The following is a 17,431-nucleotide window of genomic DNA, read 5'->3' on the forward strand; positions in this document are numbered from 1 at the left end:
CGATCTAGGGTTACAAGTCGGTTTGAATCTAATCTACTTGGTAGTTACATAGAAGATAATCTGAGTCGGACTACAACACATGTTCCGCAATATCCGGGCTGATTCAAATTGCCCGACTTCCTTAGCGTGTACTCCAAGTAACTTCATGTCCTTGACCCACACGCCCTAGTGGGGCGAACCCACTTAGGTCTGGCCAGTATTCTTGTCGGTGGGGACCCATGTGATATTTTTAGCTTTCTGTCCTCATAGAGCTACGAAACTAAGCTTTGCAGTTTTCCATATAAAATTAACTTTTCTAAATAATTTTTTTGAAAAAAAACAAGTCAGCTTTCGATCATGTTACACCAAATAGAAACGGGCACTGTTCTCCAAACTTCTTGTTGAAATGTCAAGGCGTGATTTTTTACTTCTTGTTGCTGCATCCCGCCATCCATACTATAAATAGCAATGGCTGGCATATATCATGCCACCCACAATTTAATCTACTAGCAACCAAACGTGCCAAAAAAGTAGCTAGCCACTATGGAAGGCATAGTGCTCCTCGTCTTGTCCGTGTTCGTGCTTCTCGTCGTCCTCTCCAAGCTCAAGTCCCGGCTCGTCGCGAAACCAAAGCATAACCTGCCCCCAGGGCCGTGGACGCTTCCGGTGATCGGTAGCCTCCACCACCTCGTCGCCGGCACCAACATCCACCGCGCCATGCGCAGGCTGGCGCAGAAGCACGGGCCGCTCATGACGCTCCGGCTCGGCGAGGTGTCGGCACTGGTGGTGTCGTCGCCACAGGCCGCGGAGGAGGTCATGAAGACGCACGACGTCACGTTCTCCGACCGGCACGTGAACGCCACGCTCAGCGCGCTCTCCTTCGACGGCAAGGACCTCGCGTTCGCGCCCTACGGCGAGCGGTGGCGCCAGCTCCGCAAGATCTGCGTGCTGGAGCTGCTCAGCGCCGCCCGGGTGCAGTCGTTCCGGCGGATCCGCGAGGACGAGGCGGCGCGGTTCATAGAGAACCTCGCCGCGTCCGCCGGCGCCGGCGCCGTCAACCTGTCCAAGATGATCTCTAGCTTCATCAACGACACCTTCGCGAGGGAGTCGGTGGGCAGCCGGTGCAAGTACCAAGACGAGTACCTCGACGCACTCGGCACGGCGTTGCTGCAGACGTCAGGGCTCGCCGTCGCCGACCTCTTCCCGTCTTCGAGGCTCGTGCAGGTTCTTGACACGGCGCTGCGTAAGGTGCTCGCGTGCCGGGACAGGATGCAGCGCATCCTCGAGCAGATCAAACAGGACACAAAGGAAGACATGGACCGCGGCGGCGAGGCGGTGGCAGCCGGGACCGGCAGAGAGGACTTCGTCGGCGTCCTGCTAAGGCTCCAGAAGGAACGCAGCACGCCGATCCCGCTCGACGACGACACCATCGTCGCGGTGCTCTTTGTAAGTCTCAAACCAGCCTTCTCCAACTCATCCGACCGGCAGCGCCGCTGGTCCGGTCTGCGAGCTAAAATGGCTGCATGTTTTTTTTGCCCCTTCTAGGACATGTTTGCTGCCGGTAGCGAGACCTCGTCGACCACGCTGAACTGGTGCATGACGGAGCTAGTCCGGACCCCGGATGCCATGGCGAAAGCGCAGGCCGAGGTGCGGGCGGCCTTCAAGGGGAAGAGCACGGTCGGCGAAGACGACCTCAAGGGGCTCAGCTACCTCAAGCTGGTGATCAAGGAGGCCCTCAGGCTGCACACACCAGTTCCACTCCTGGTCCCTCGGAAGTGCCGTGAGACGTGCAGGGTCATGGGCTACGACGTCCCCAAGGGCACGGTCGTGTTCGTTAACATGTGGGCGATTTGCAGGGACCCCAAGTATTGGGACGATCCGGAGGAATTCAAGCCGGAGCGGTTTGAAAACAGCAACCTAGACTACAAGGGAACAAACTTTGAATTCCTTCCATTTGGAGCTGGCCGTCGGATTTGCCCGGGGATCAACCTAGGGGTGGGAAACATGGAACTTGCATTGGCGAGCCTTCTATACCACTTTGACTGGAAGCTGCCTGACGGAATCGATCCAAAGGATGTTGATGTAAGTGAGGCGGCAGGATTAGTTGCAAGTAAGAAAACAAGCCTGATCTTGCACCCTGTTACTCGCATTCCTCCAGCAAATGTGTAAATAAGGTGGACTTATGTAGTATCGTGTGGATCTAACAGTATGGCACTAGCCATCATTGATTGTGTGCTTAGATGGGAAATAAAAGTCAGGCTTTGGATTTTGTATATGACATTTTATAGGTCCTTATGTTGTAAAATTTATCTTATGCAGTAAATCTTATTAGTGTATGTATGTGGGTTATAATAAAAATTACAGTTTCACAATGTGCCATTGACTGCTTTGATTACTATAATTGTTTCTCTATCATGTAAACTTCTAATAAAAGTCAGGTATTATTTGTTCTATAATTTTGTTAATAAAAATGTTCTGCAAATGATAACTTTGTGAATTGAGATCAGCCTTGATTCACCTTGAGTTCCAATTGAACAAATCTATGGGATATGTGAGTTTTGTCTATAATGTTTGCCTAAGAATCCAGTAAAACGTTTCACTGCTTCGTGCATTGGCTAGTGATTTGTCGATCATGCAGCTCCATGGATCTACATTTTTTCTACCCAGTAATGCAAAGGTCAATAAAGGAAACTAACATCCATAGTGTAGCCATATGTTCTATAAGCTTTTCTTAAACGATTTAAAGTTCGTACATATTCAAAATACATATGATAAAGGAATATATGGTTAAAATGGATATGTTGCATATACATATAGAATAGGTCGGGATCATGGCGGGAATGGTTAATTTTAGTGTGATGGGGAGACCCTTTTGGAAGAGAAGATAGCAGTAGGGCATTCGTTTGTGCTCGGACACCATGGTGTGCTGCCTTAATTTCAATAGTGCCCTATTAGGATGCACCGTGATGTTTTTGTCCTGGTCAAATTAACAAACATCAGAGTTCTCAAAACGTTGAAAAATTAAAGATGACAAGGAACGCATGCCTATCTACTATTAGTTGTTGTGGTCATCAATACCCATAAGACAGATCAAAATTCATGAAATAACACAGGTGCTTCTCCACCCTTTGCCTATCTTTCACTACTACACAAGAGGCTTTCCTAGACAGCCTATCACTGCGGTTTTAATAGAACCAGCGGTGACACATATTCACCGCCGGTTATTGAGGGGAAGGGCACTAGGAATACTAAACCAGTGGTGAAAGTTTATATCACCGCTGGTTTCAACAACGAACCTGAGGTGATACGTTTTACAGTCGGTCCCAACCACAACCCATCGGGGAGGGGGAGGGGACCCAAAATTTTCATCAGCTGAAGTTGAACTCACTTATTGGAGTCCGGACACAAACAACCTCTCTCTTCCGCTCCCTCTGTCCATCCGCCGGCCCCTCCCTCCACCTGTCCCTCCGCCGCCAGCCCCTCTCTCCTTTCCCCTCCCTCTCTCCGCTCGACCCTCCCTCTCCCTCCTCTCCCTCTCCACTCCTTCAGCCTCTTCACCTCCCATCCACTCTTGCTCCCCTCTCCAGGTCCTCCGCTTCCCTCCCCCCTCCGCTCACCCCTCACTAGTGATGTGAGGAGCAGTAGCTGGGTGAGGTTGGCGGCGATGCATGGAGGGGCGCGGCTGGTGGGAGCAGCGCATGGCGGCGCATGCGGGGCGCAACCGGCGGGAGCAGATCCAACGGCGCATGGAGGGAGTGGCGGTGGGAGCAGCGCATGGCGGAGCACGGCTGGTGGGAGCAGATTCGGTGGTGGTGGCGAGCCCAGCGGCGGCGGCAGCGGTGAGCCCTCTCTCCCTCCCTCCCTACCTCCCTCTCCCTTTCTCTCTCAGCCAGCGGGGTAGGGCGCCCTCGGCAGTGGCGCAAGGCCAACTGCGACGGCGGCCTGTGGCAGCGCGAGGGCACCTGGCAAACCGCGGCTGGCTGCGTCGTGGGGGCGTCCGGCGGGGCAGGGGGGTGGCAATTTTTTTTCAAAAATGGGCATCACCGCCGGTTCCCCATCCGACGGTGATGCCCCTCTCCATCAGCGCTAACCGTTCACTACCGACCCCAAAACCAGTGGTGATGCACAGTTTGGGACCGACGGTGATGTTGTAATCAGTAGTAGTGGTTGGGCCCAACTTAACCCTGACAACCTTCTTGTCTTTGTACCTATGATTGACTTTGAATCTTTTTTGTTAAAGTTAGCAACGATATATTATATAATCTCCGTGATTCCAAATATAGTTCGTTTTGGGATTCTGATTGGTTAAACTTCTTTGACTTCGATCATCAATATATAAAAAAATCATAAGGATTAACCATACATGGTTGATATTACTAGATTCCTTGTGAAAAATATCTTCATAGTATAGCTTTCTCTGTTGAAAGCAATAATTTTTTTTCAAAAGGTCTCGGTTCAAAAAGTGACTGTGCGAATGACCTCAATGACTTGGAATCAGAGGAAGGAATATTTTTTTATAAGGAGGAAGGAAGATTTAAATCCCTATATTGCCATACAGTACATTTTAAGTTATTCTTCATCGTGGGCCTAACTTCCAATCAATAGGGCCCATTTAACTTTTTATTGTTTGCAAGCCCATTAGCCCAATTAACTCAGCATTTAACGCTTCCTTGGATGCGAACGTATGATCAAACGACCATGCGCTCTTCTTGATTGCTGTCCTCGGCGGCGGCGGCCACCGGCGAGGCGAGTAAAGGGTGAAGCTCCCAACGGGGAGTGGTGAGGTGAAGCATCGAGAACTTCTCGTCTCTCTTCTCTTTCGCTGATTTTCATAGGCCTTCTACATCGCCCTGCCCGCAGCACCACCGGAGCACGACACCTGCTCGACGAAATGCTTCCGCAGTGCCAGGACGGTATGGCCAACGAGGTCGCTGCGGAGAGCCGCTACACCGGCGAGGACAGCATCAGCGCGCCCCCGGACGCGCTTCTCCACGACGTGCTCTCCTTCCTTCCGGCGGACGAGGCCGTTCGGACGTGCGCGCTGGCCCGCCGATGGCGCGCCTATGGAAGTCGACGCCCGTCCTGCGCCTGATCAACACCCTCGCAACATAAGGAGGCAGCATAGTCGCTAGCACCCACTATAACAAAGGGCAAGGACTCGAACTCTTTGTCCATCAAGTCAAACATCTCTTTAGCACCTTAATCAGCGGGAAAGGGAAGAGGCTCCATCCCAAACTCAGCCAAAGCAAGTCTACGTCCATCGTAAATATGTGAAAATCGGGCTTTCAGCACTTGCTCTGCACCATCTATAAAACCTTTTTGATCCTCAAGTTTTTTCCCTAGCGTATGGATCATTGCATCTTTTCAGAACAAGCCCTCGAGAGTTCTTCATTCTTTTTCTTCAAAGAGTTAATGGTCAAAGAATCCTTTTCCACTGTGCCACGAAGCTTTTCCAAAACCCCGAGGTTGTCACCAGATTTTTTCTCTAAGTACTCAACCTTTGCGGCAAGATCGCTACACGCCGTCACCCAAAGACTTTTGTTCTTCTTCAATTCAGCATTTTCCTCCGACAACAGAGAGTTTAGCCCATTCAGCGTGGAGTTTTCCTTCCATAAGAGAGCAACCTCGGTCTCGAGCTCAAGATTTTAGTACTTCGTTCAAGCATGGCTTTTTCCTTATCCTGGAGTTTGTCAACAGCAACTTTCCCAGCTATAACAGCCTGCGAAAAGATCTCTTAGAATTCGCAAGAAACCTCACAACTTTAAGAAAGAGGAAAGAGAGAGATGAAAACTTTACCTTGTAGCCTAGAGTAGCAGTGATCCTCGCCAAGTGATCGGGGCCATAACAACGAAGAGATGACTCATATTCTGTAGAGTTATGGAAAAGTATAAGCAGGCATTGTAAGAAAACCAAGAATGCAACTGTAATGATAAGAGACTAACCCTCGGGATCAATGAAGCTATCCTGAGTCTCAGTTGAAGCCGGAACCTTAATCCTCCGAGTCTCTTTAGGAACAATTTCTTTCTCTTTAGCAAGTTTTCCCTCCTCAAGAACCTCGGAGGGAGCATCAGCCTTAGACTTGTCCACCAAAACTGCCTCCGCTGCCTCACCTACAATCCGAAGTGAGTCTTGCGAACTCCATAACAGCGGAGGATTGAAAAGATCATCATCCTCACCTGCCCCGGGCACATGAATGGCCAACAACTTCTCCTTTAAATCGGTACTGAAGGCTTTATTATAATCTAGCACGTATTGGGGAAGATCAGAATCCTCGGGCAAAGGGTCCACCCTCAAGAGAAATGAGGGTTCACGATAAGGCTCTTCTGTCGTGCCAACTGTATTTTGCAAGTCCATCAGAAACTTAGTTGAGACACGCTAAACCCCCTGAAGATAGGTTCAGTTGGAAATTCATTGGCAACGTTACCTGTCTCAGTAGGCAGCAGCTGCTCCGTGGCATCCTTGGCGTCGGGTGCAACAGGCAAGACAGCAACAACTGTTTCCGAGGTTCCTGCAGCCTCGGGGCTTGTTTCCTTCTCAGCAAAAGCACCACAATCCTTGTTTTCGAGCAAGCCTCGCAAAGGCGAGACCAAAGACAAACCATCATCCAAGAAACCAACCTCGTCATCATCATCGTATAGAGCATCCACAATTCTCACGGCAAATTTCTTACCAGCCTTTTTTAGTTTCAAACCAGCCAAAGCACCAGCAGCTTTGAGCTCCAACTTTTTGATAGCTTTAGCCTCGGATCTCCGGGATGAAGACTCAGAATCCTTGGCAGTATTCAGCTTCTTACCGGCAAGACTCGATTTTTGAACACCAGAAGAACCTTACCCAAGAAGACTCTTTCTTTTAACAGCTTCGAAGCTTGGGGTCTTGGATCTCTTTCCAACCTCGACAATTGGCAGAACGGTCACATCTTCAATGGTTTTCCTCTTTTTCCCTTTGCCGCTATTTCCACCAATTTCCACAGAGCCAGCCACGCCGGGCTCGCTCATCCGCTTAGAAGGCTTGCAAGGCTTAGCCCGAGGCTCAATTTCTACACCCATCTAAAAAAACACATGGTTAATACGACGACCGTGCGTTACAATCTTCTGCGCAGACAAATACTCATTCTCATGAAACGGTCCGAGAATGTCAACTGTGCGCCTTTCAACCTCTTCCACAATAGGACCAGCACTCGTCCCTTCTGGTAACCTAATGCCAAAGCAAGGGAAAGGAATCGGCTTGTGGTACCATATAATAGTCTCCATCTTTATCTCCTTTGGAGCCCACCCATCAGAAAAAGGCTAGACTTCCGCAGCGAGAAATTTCTCAACCAAGTCCCATCCAGCAATAGCTGAGCACGCGAGGACGAAAGCATCCTCGCAAGACCTAAAACTTTTTGTTCTCCCAAAAGTGGGAACCGTGACAATGTTCAGTGGAGCCATCGAACAGTAGAACGGGTAAAACGGTTCACCACCAGAAGCTTCTCACATATCAATCTTAACGTAAAACCAATAAGCAAGCCACTCATCATCCCATCTATTCTTTTGAGCCGTAGAAAGCTCAACTCTAGCAATCTTCTTACTTTCATTCTTTCTTAGAGTTGTAAATGTGCAACAGCCAAATTGGGTTCCAAAAACCTCATCACCATCATCAAATTGAACTTTTTTTTATGAATATGAAGCTCGTGAAACCTCGCAAAGCCATCAACATCAACTACCCCACCAATGGTGCCTTCAACCCAAAAAAATATTGAAAGTTGCACGAAGGCATTAGGTGTAAGTTGGTGAAGCTTGGCCCCGTACCTGTCCAGAATCTGTGGCAGCATCCTATCACACGGAAACCGCAATCTAGCTGTGAAAAAAATCTCTGAAAACAACAGCCTCGTCATGTTATTGTTTCAGCACAAGTTCCTCACCTGGAGGTCTCGCCACATCCTTAGGGAAGTAGCCCTTGCTGAAATCTATAGTATTCTGAGAAACAAGCGAACGACCAAAGCGAAGCGTAGGTTAAAAGGTTTCCTTGCCAGCCATGAGCTCTGATGGATCAACTTCGACATTGGACAAGTCCTTTCCTTCCCTGTCTGAACTGGAAGAAACACCCTGCTGTTGAGAACCCTCAGAAGCGTCTGCACGTTGCCTCGCTTGTTCTTCTAGGGTGCGTTTGGTTTGAGGGACGAAGTGGGACGGGACGGGATGATCCCACTTCGTCCTGTGTTTGGTTTGGAGACAGGTGGGACGGGGACATCCCTACGAGGGAATATACCCTCCAGATGCGGGATGCCCCCATCCCACCAAAACGAGCGGACGGGGGCATCCCACTTCGCCCCATCACTAGTAGAGAATAGACATTCCATCGAGCGTTTTTAGTCCCGATCATTTTTGACCTGGGACTAAAGGAGTTTTAGTCCCGAGTCTAAATTTTATAGTCTCTCGGAGCCCTTTTAATCACGGTTGGTGGTTCTAACCGAGACAAAAGTGGAGCTTTTAGTTCTGGTTCGAGCCACTAACCTAGATAAATGAGCACATAACCCATTAGTCCCAGCTGGTGGTTCCAACCGAGACTAAAAGACCCATTTTAATCCCGGTTGGAGCCATCAACTGGGACTAAATAATTTTACCGCAGGTGGCCCCTCTCTCTCCACGTTTGTCATTGTCAAGATTAGCGGATCAAGACTACGGCTAGTAAATTTCTTTTATGCGCGTAAGGCTTCGGATGGTGGCGTGGGAAGACATGGGGTTAGACTAGTTCGGGCAAGGAAGGCCCTACGTCCAGTATCAGGAGCTGCTCGTATTGCCCACGCGGGGTCTGTAGTAGGGGTTACAAACGGGAGAGAGAGGGAGCCAGTCCCAAGTCTCTTGGGTGTGCACTGATGCTCTAGAGGTGAGTGTGTGGGTTCTGTTGGCTTGAGAGTCCTCCTGTCTCAGGGCCCCCGGTTCTCCTTTTATAGCGCAAGGAGAGCTCGGGGTTACAGATGAGCCAGGCGTGAGGAGAAGTAAAAGAGATAAGCTAAGTAAAGTAAAATACAAGGAGAAGGACCAAGTCCCCGGGTCACCGCCTCCTGCTCCAGCCTTCGGCTCCTATCAGCGCGTCCACTGGAGGAGGGTGGCTGTCTTTGGATCCTGTTGACGATCTTCCTGGCGACTGCTGCCACCAAGCATGATGATGGTGTTTGGTTGTGGCAACTGTGCACGTTGGAGGGAGACGGCTGACCCTGTTGTCCTGCTTATGGCCCGTGGGACACGGACGTCGCGTCCCTATCGCCGGATACGCGGGGCGCGAGAACGGACGGTGCTTGCCATGAGTGCCTTGTTGGAATACGAGGTAGGCTACGCTAGCGCAAATCAAATTTTTTTTACCGCGTAAACTAGGAAAACTGCTGTGTATGGATCACTAGATTACCACTCGACGCACTGGTGCGGAAGATGTAGCTTCGCGTCGATGCAGCGAAGTCGATCAGCGTAGTCGAACACGTAGTCGATCACGTCAACGTCCAGCAGCTCCTTAGCAGCTCGTCCACGTGTAGCAAGATCGCCCTCGTGCCGCGGCTCGTCGTCCACTCGTTGGCGGCTCGTCGTAGCTCGTCGGTGGCTCGTCCAAGTGCTGCAGGCGCAACACCTCCAAGGTATCCACACGTGCAGGGAGGAAGCGTCGCAAGCCGGACTGCTAGATCCGCAAGTTGCAAGAGGCGAGGGCGTGGGAGGCGCGGCAGATGTGTTTCGCCAAAAAGGTGTAAACCCTAGGGCGCCCCCACCCCTCTATTTATAGAGGTTTCTGACGGGTCTCTGGGTCCGAGGCCCATTAGTACTTCTAAACCTAATCCAACTCGGATCACATCCGAATTGGGCTTCCAGCCCCTTAAGTGTGTGACCCTATGGGTTCGGATACGTATAGACATGGCCCTAGTACTCCTACTCGGCCCAATAGTCGGTGGTGGCCTCTAGCAAGACGTGCCAACTCCTATACGCACACGAAGATCATATCAGATGAACCGTCACAACATTATGTACATGCTAATCCTTTTGCCTCACGATATTTGGTCTAGCTCCAAGCCGAGCGCTCTTTCTCGATCCTGTGATTCGGAATCCCTTTGTAGGTTAACTCTTAACCGTACGTAGCATGGCCATGCATTTTCGGATCCGATCACTCGAGGGGCCCAGAGATATCACTCTCAATCAAAGAGGGGCAAATCCCATCTTGACTGACCATGTCTCACAGCATGCTTCTTGACAAACCCGAAAGCTACCCTTTTAACTACCCTGTCACGGTGTAGCGTTTGATAGCCCCTAATTAAGTCGATCCACATCTTGAGTACATGCGACAATCTCAGGTCTAAGGACAAAGCGTACATGTTATGTAAAGAGAGAACTACTTCTCGTGTTGGGTCAGTCCTAGCACATGTCTCCACATGTGCCCACATTATTAGTTTAACATATCCATGTCCATGACTTGTGAAACATAGTCATCAAACTGATACATGTGCTAGTCTAATATTCATGTGTGTCCTCACATTAACTCTGACTAGGGACAACTTTAGAATAACCATACAAGTAAAGAGTTTCACATACAATTCACATAATTGCAAATCAATTCAAGTAGCCTTTAATGGACATTCAATGAACACAATATACAAATCATGGATACAAATAGAATATCATCATCTCTATGATTGCCTCTAGGGCATACCTCCAACATGCCTTACGATGAATCAGGGGGAGCCGCGGCCACTGTAGCCTGTGCGGTCGTGGCTACAGTGTTCCGCTCGGGTACTTGTGGCGGGTCACGTCGAGGGGCGCGGGCACCTTTTTGCACGCCAGAGCCGCGGTGCATTTATAGTGAGATCAGTTGGGGGCCCACGACATCCGCGCCCTCGTCCGCCGATATGCGCCCGAGGCGGATACTTATCTTGTGGGCCCGGATGAGTCTGACCCCCTACGCTCGGGGTCGGGCAAGGTGGAGTCTTGCGGCGAGGGGTTGGGCGCTCCAGACCCTGGGACCACGGGTCGGGCGAGGTGGAGTTCTGCCATCAAGGGGTCGGGAGTGTCCGACCTCGAGGCCCTGGGTCGGGCGAGACGGAGTGGGATGCTCCCTGCCTATATCGGGTCAGCAGCGATTGTCATTACCGCAGGTGGGCCTGGGCCTTCATGGTTGTTGTCTTAAGGGGCATTAGGAGGTCGTTAATATCTCCCCCCAACAACATTATCTTCTCTCCTCCTCTCCCTTTCTCCCTTATCTCCTCTCCTTTTCTCCCTTATCTCCAGGCACAGGCGTTATCTCCAGGCGAAGCGCACGGAGGGAGCCACGAGCGGCTGGGGCACGGGAGTGCACGGGTCGGTAGGGCACGCGGTGGCTGGGACCGCCTCCCGTGGTCGGCCTGCTAGGGGCGATGGGGCATCGGCTGCCGTGGCCAAGGCCATGGAGCGGCGCGCGGCTTGGGGGCACGGCGGCCGGCGCAGCCTAGCCTCAAGTAGGGGTGCGGCTCCCCGCGCATGCTGTTCGGCTAGCGGGGGCGCGGCTCCCCACGGCGCCCAACCGGCGGCGGAGGGGGGCACGAGCGACCGGGGCCGCACAGCTGGCGTGGGAGCGCACGAGTCGGCAGGGCACGCGGCAGCCAAAACCACCTCCCGCGGCCGGCCTGCTAGGGGTGGCGGGGCGCCGGTGGCTGTGGCCAAGGCCATGGAGCGGCGCATGGCTCCCCAAAGCATGCCATTCGGCCAGTGGGGGCACGGCTCCTTGCGACGCGTGACCGGCAGCAGGAGCGCAACGGTGGGGGGCACGAGTGGCCAGGGCCGCGCTGTTGACGTGGGAGCGCACAGGCCGGCAGGGCACGCAGTGGCCAGGATCGCCTCCCGCGGCTGGCGTGCTAGGGGTGGCGGGGCGCCGGTGGCCGTGGCCAAGGCCATGGAGCGGTGCGCGGCATGCGGTAGGAGCGCGACGGTGGGGGGCATGAGCGGTTGGGGCCGCGTTGCCCACTTTTTATATTTTTTTGGAACTTTTTTAGGACCGGTTGGTGTTACCAATCAGGACTAAAGGAGGTCTTTATCCCGGGTGAAATACCCGTGGCTAAAGAGGAGGACCTTTAGTCCCGAATGATTAGTTCCGGTTGGATTTTCGAGCTCTCCAACCGGGACTAAAGCCCAGTTTTCCACTTGTGCATGTAAAAAAATAATATAATCAGTCCACATTAGCAGGAGGAATGCGAGTAACAGGGTGCAAGACGAGGCTTATTTTCTTACTTCCGACTAATCCTGCAGCCTCGCATACATCAACATCCTTGGGCTCTATTCCGTCAGGCAGCTTCCAGTCAAAGTGGTATAGAGAGCTCGCCAGTGCAAGCTCAATGTTTCCCACCCCTAGATTGATTCCCGGGCAAATCCGACGGCCAGCTCCAAATGGGAGAAACTCATAGTCTGTTCCCTTGTAGTCCAGGTTGCTGTTTTCGAACCGCTCTGGCTTGAACTCCTCTGGATTGTCCCAATACTTGGGGTTCCTGCAAATCGCCCACATGTTTACGAACACGACCATGCCCTTGGGAACGTCGTAGCCCATGACCTGGCATGTCTCGCGGCACTTCCGAGGAATCAGGAGTGGAGCTGGTATGTGCAGCCTGAGGGCTTCCTTGATCACCATATTTAGGTAGCTGAGCTCCTTGAGGTCGCCTTCACCGATCGTGCTGTTCCCCTTGAAGGCCTCCCTTACCTCGGCCTGCGCTTTCGCCATGGCCTCTGGGTTCCGGACCAGCTCTGTCATGCACCAGTTCAGCGTGGTGGATGAGGTCTCGCTGCCTGCTGAAAACATGTCCTGGAGACAAACAAGCACGCAGTTTTTTAGCTTGTCCAACCAGCACGGGCAGTAAGATAAGTTGGAGAAGGCCAGACTGAGAGATATACAAGCATCACTGCAACGATGGTGTTGTCGTCGAGTGGGATCGCCATGCTGCTTTCCTTCTGGAGCCTTAGCAGGACGCCGACGAAGCCCTCGCTCCCGGTCGCCACCTCGTCGCCGTGGTCCATGGATTCCTTTGTGTCCTGTATGACCTGCTCGAGGATGTGCTGGATCCTGTTGCGGCACGCGAGCGCCTTGCGCGGTGCCGTGCTAAGAACCTGCATGAGCCTCGAAGACGGGAAGAGGTCAGAGACGTTGAGTCCTGACGTCAGGCGCATGACCGCATCCAGGGCGTCGAGGTACTCGTCTTGATACTTGCTCCGGCTGCCGACTGACTCCCTCACGAAGGTGTCGTTGATGAACCGAGCAATCATCTTGGTCAGGTTGACGGCGGCGCCGGAGCCGGCGGACGCGGCAAGGTTCTGCATCATCCGTGCCACCTCCTCCTCGCGGATGTGCCGGAAGGACTGCACCCGGGCGGCGCTGAGCATCTCCAGCACGCAGATCTTGCGGAGGTGGCGCCACCGCTCGCCGTAGGGCGCGAACGCGATGTCGTTGCCGTTGAAGGTGAGCGTGGCGATCGTGGCGTTCATGTGCCGGTCGCCGAACATGATGTCGTGCGTCTTCATGATCTCCTTTGTGGCCTCCGGCGATGACACCACCAACGCTGGCACCTCGCCCAGCCGGAGCGTCATGAGCGGTCCGTGCTTCTGCGCCAGCCTGCGCATCGCGCGGTGGATGCTGGGGCTGGTGCCGAGGTGGTGGAGGCTGCCAATCACCGGCAGCGTCCATGGCCCCGGTGGCAGGTTATGCTTTGGCTTCGTGATGACGAGCAGGGACTTGAGCTTGGACAGGACGACGAGAAGAGCGAACACGGACACGGCGGCGAGAAGCGCCTTGTCCTCCATAGTGGCTATATATCTACTACTTTACTTGGCAAGTTCACTGCTAGATAAGATAACTAACTTGTCGAGTCCATGGCAACTTTATAGTATCGATGGCGGGAAGCAGAGAAAGATGTCAAAGCATCGTGGCTTGACATTTTGTATCAGATATTGGTTTTTTACTTCTTTTCGTTAAAACATGGCTTGACCAACCGTTCGGTCTTCGTATATCTTGCTAAATTAGTCTTCGATAAATGTAATGAAGACTAATTTGATGTGGATGAGAAAACGAGCATAAGCCTTGCTGCAGCATAGGTATCGTTTTAGCGGTAGCTAAGCGACGAATCGGTCGACAACGATGTGTTTATATTGACTTCGTGAATCTCAATATCCGTCAGTTCGATCTTTAGGATTTGCGTGCGTGCGCACGTATATGTGAGATAGTTTATACTACGATTAAAAATAAATATGTTGTGCAGTCGATCAGCAGCAGCCGCAGACCGTTACAGAGCTAAAGACGATTGTCACCGTCAGTCACCAGGATATTTTCGAGAATTTTCTGACACGACAAAGCGTGTACGTAAGGTCCTCCGTTCGCGGTGTTCTCCGGGCAACCGTCGCCGTCGCCCTACCCCTATCCACGGCGCATGCATCTTGACCTTCGTGTCCTGTACGTAGAGGCTAGCCCGGAAAAAAATGCCTGGAGAAACGCACGTACTGACGTTACACGTGCTAGTTCACGCATTTCTGCCCATGTGTGTGAAAACAGTTACAGAGAGTGTACTTGATGCCTGTAGCATGTTGACGGTGTTGAGCTCTTTAACAGTAGCAGACAAAAGGGCGCCGGCCAACGAGAAACCTATACGTGTACTAGGATACCGATAACTCAGTGGAACTGTAACGTCAAGGAACGAGAAACCCTCCCTCTCTTCTAATTAATCAACGAGCGACAAGAGGGGGCGTCGATCCGATGGCGACGTTGTCCACACCGCGCTCATCCAGCCCGGAAAGCGGCATGGGATCGGAGGCAATTTGCAACCGTCTGCACCCAATTTTCTTCTTGGGTGCCAGGCCCCATCGTTAATGATCTTTTATAATTATATGCAAAGCATTTGAAAGTTCCCGATTCAATGGTGTTATTACGAGTTACTCCCTCCATCCAAATTATACTACTGAAAAACGTAGTGTTGGTCCCGAGACTGGGTACCGGTTGCGTTTTGATCCGGTACTAGTGTGAGCAGTCCGTGCTTCTGCGCCAGCCTTGAGCTTGGACAGTACAACAAGCAATTTCACTGTTAGAATAATTAACTTGTGTGAGTCGACGGTTTAGTTTATACTCCATCCATCGTAATAAGTAGTTATGGTTGAATTTTTTTAGAGTCCAACCCTTTCAGTTTTGTCCAACAATATTTTAAAATACTATAAAAAATGATTTTCAGAAGCAGTTGAAACACCGTTTGAAGGGGCGGGTACGCGCTCCAAGCTTTCACGGCTAGAAATATATGTTTTTTCAAGAATAGGTAAACAGGAACGGTTGAAACACCATTTTCTAAGGACCGATAACCGCTCCAAGCTTTCACAGCTAGAAATACCTATTTTTCCACGAGTGGGTTAACGGTCCACCCTGTAAACATTTTTTAATTTTTAAGGGCGGGTGATGGGAAACGAGAATTTTTTTTATTTTTAACCCTTTTTAACTAATATTTTAAAAATAACTCACCCAAACACATATTTGCAGATCTGACCCTTTTGGTCGCGCCGGTTCGCGTGGCGCAACAAGAACACTCTGTCACACCACATGCAATGACGTGACAAGGTGTGCCACGTCGGAGAGCGTGGAAGGGGTCTGCCAGCGCATAATCCATGTGGAAAGCTTGTCACGCCACTCCTACCGGCGTGACAACACACTCTTGTCACGCCACCCGGAGTGGCGTGACAAGGCATGACTTTAAAAAAATCATAACTTTTTCATACGAACTTGGATGAAGATGATTTTTATATGAAAATAGCTCTCGACGAGATCTACAACTTTGTAGTTTTGAGTTTTTTTATTTAAAGTCATTAAGATACATTGATAGTTGATCTAAACTTTAGACAACATATTGAATGTCTGATCCTGTTTTCGTTCATCTCCAACTTGGCTTGGTTCATCATGGTTCCACCAAATAAGTTGTATACAATATATTATCTATGAAATTATAAGAAATAGATAAAGTTAATATGTCAAAAACTACTACAACTAAAATGAAAGATATATAGTTATCAAATATGGAACAAATATAAATAAAGATAACATAACTCAAACTTCTGCTTTATTTATATACCTGGTTTGAAGCAGAAGCCTTTATAGGAGTTGTAGAGTAAACTTTAGACCACAACTTTGTTAATTTGAGTTTGGGACAATTCACCCTGGAACATTTTCAAATTCGAGCTCAAAGTAAGCACCAGCTTAAGGCCCTGTTTGGCATGGCTCCAGCTCTGGGTGGAGCTGCTCCACTCCAGAACTCCAGATGGAGCCAGCTCCACTCTAAAACTCCAGAAATAAAATGGGGTGTTGGGCTAGATGGGTGCTCTCAGCTCCAAAAAAGACCGATTTCAGTGTGGATTGCCCTTGTTGCCCCCCAATTCAAGCCCCACTTGTCATCCTTTCTATCACATCGAGCTTCCGCACGCCGTACGCTAGGAGGGACCCATGTGACGGAGCGGCGCGGTGGCGGGGATCCCGTCGAGGGTGCCTGCGGAGGCCCCGGCGGCGCGGCGATTCCCCTGGCAAGTGGCAGTCCTCGGCGAGCGGCGGCCCCAAGGAGCGGCGCGGCGGCGCCCCCGGCGAGCGGCGGTCCCTAGGAGTGGCGCAGCGGCACCCCCGGCGACGGTGCGCGCGGCGGCGGGCTTCCTGTCGAAGGAGCCCGCGGGCGGCGGCGCCCCCGGCGAGCGGCGGTCCCTAGGAGTGGCGCAGCGGCGACCCCGGCGACGGTGCGCGCGGCGGCGGGCTTCCCGTCGAAGGAGCCCGCGGGCGGCGGCGCCCCCGGCGAGCGGCGGTCCCTAGGAGTGGCGCAGCGGCGCTCCCGGCGATGGTGCGCGCGGCGGCGGGCTTCCCGTCGAAGGAGCCCGCGGGCGGCGGCCCTCAAGTTGCGGTGCGGCGGCGCCCCCAACGAGTAGTGACAACGCGCGCGGCGACGCCTCCGTCAAGGGTGCCCACGACGGCAGACCATGCGAGGGATGGGAGGCAGGGCACGAGCGGTGAGGATGGGGCTGTCGGCGTGGGAGGCTTAGGAGAAATAGAATCGAACCGTTTTTTTGTAACCAGTGGCATTGGTGGGTAATTACCCACCAACTCTACGAGGAGGTTCGAAAGAGAGAGTTTTGGAGCAGCAAAAGAGGTGCTCCAAAACTCCACCTCCATTTGCACTACAGCTCCATGGAGTTGGCAACTCCATGGAGTTTTGGAGTTAGGGTGTTTGGCTGAATTTTTTATTGGAGTTGCTGGAGTTGTGGAGTGGAGCCACGCCAAACAGGCCCTAAATGCAGCACACAGCTCTAAGTTTCAAAAACAGTGAATGCCTTCCATTTTTGGCATGTGAATTTCTACAAAATTCAAAACTAAACTGGATCTAAACCTTTTACAAGAGTTTTAGTATGAAGTGTGTACTACAATATTTCCCATTTGACCCTGGTCTAAATCGGATCTGAGCCATTTGAAA

General features: G+C 51.6%; 3 protein-coding genes across 3 annotated transcripts; 1 reads left to right on the forward strand and 2 right to left on the reverse strand.

Moving 5' to 3' along the window:
* Positions 1-459: 459 nt before the first annotated feature.
* Positions 460-2,358, forward strand: LOC117833603 (dolabradiene monooxygenase). Its single transcript, XM_034713167.1, has 2 exons — positions 460-1,425; positions 1,525-2,358. Exons 1-2 carry the CDS (start codon positions 523-525, stop codon positions 2,146-2,148), a joined length of 1,527 nt encoding a protein of 508 aa, XP_034569058.1. The 5' UTR covers positions 460-522; the 3' UTR covers positions 2,149-2,358.
* A 2,176-nt stretch (positions 2,359-4,534) lies between these two features.
* On the reverse strand, positions 4,535-6,974 carry LOC117834246 (uncharacterized). The gene is made up of 5 exons (XM_034713865.2): positions 6,926-6,974; positions 6,404-6,805; positions 5,922-6,314; positions 5,776-5,846; positions 4,535-5,698 (listed from the first exon to the last, which is right to left on the reverse strand). Exons 1-5 carry the CDS (start codon positions 6,972-6,974, stop codon positions 5,570-5,572), a joined length of 1,044 nt encoding a protein of 347 aa, XP_034569756.1. The 3' UTR covers positions 4,535-5,569.
* A 5,145-nt stretch (positions 6,975-12,119) lies between these two features.
* LOC117866707 (zealexin A1 synthase) lies at positions 12,120-13,811 on the reverse strand. The gene is made up of 2 exons (XM_034750976.2): positions 12,852-13,811; positions 12,120-12,762 (listed from the first exon to the last, which is right to left on the reverse strand). The coding sequence occupies exons 1-2, from the start codon at positions 13,752-13,754 to the stop codon at positions 12,136-12,138; spliced, it is 1,530 nt and encodes a 509-aa protein (XP_034606867.1). The 5' UTR covers positions 13,755-13,811; the 3' UTR covers positions 12,120-12,135.
* Positions 13,812-17,431: the final 3,620 nt, after the last annotated feature.

The sequence above is a fragment of the Setaria viridis genome, chromosome 8 (assembly GCF_005286985.2).
Source record: "Setaria viridis chromosome 8, Setaria_viridis_v4.0, whole genome shotgun sequence".
NCBI classification, from domain to species: Eukaryota; Viridiplantae; Streptophyta; class Magnoliopsida; order Poales; family Poaceae; genus Setaria; species Setaria viridis.

Coding starts and splice junctions, on each gene's coding strand:
- LOC117866707 (XM_034750976.2), bottom strand. CDS start 13,754: ATGGAGGACAAGGCGCTTCTCGCCGCCGTGTCCGTGTTCGCTCTTCTC. Junction 12,763..12,851: donor CCATCGTTGCAGTGATGCTT/GTATATCTCTCA, acceptor GTTTGTCTCCAG/GACATGTTTTCAGCAGGCAG.
- LOC117834246 (XM_034713865.2), bottom strand. CDS start 6,974: ATGAGCGAGCCCGGCGTGGCTGGCTCTGTGGAAATTGGTGGAAATAGC. Junction 6,315..6,403: donor GCTGCTGCCTACTGAGACAG/GTAACGTTGCCA, acceptor TGCAAAATACAG/TTGGCACGACAGAAGAGCCT. Junction 5,847..5,921: donor TAGCTTCATTGATCCCGAGG/GTTAGTCTCTTA, acceptor ATAACTCTACAG/AATATGAGTCATCTCTTCGT.
- LOC117833603 (XM_034713167.1), top strand. CDS start 523: ATGGAAGGCATAGTGCTCCTCGTCTTGTCCGTGTTCGTGCTTCTCGTC. Junction 1,426..1,524: donor CCATCGTCGCGGTGCTCTTT/GTAAGTCTCAAA, acceptor TGCCCCTTCTAG/GACATGTTTGCTGCCGGTAG.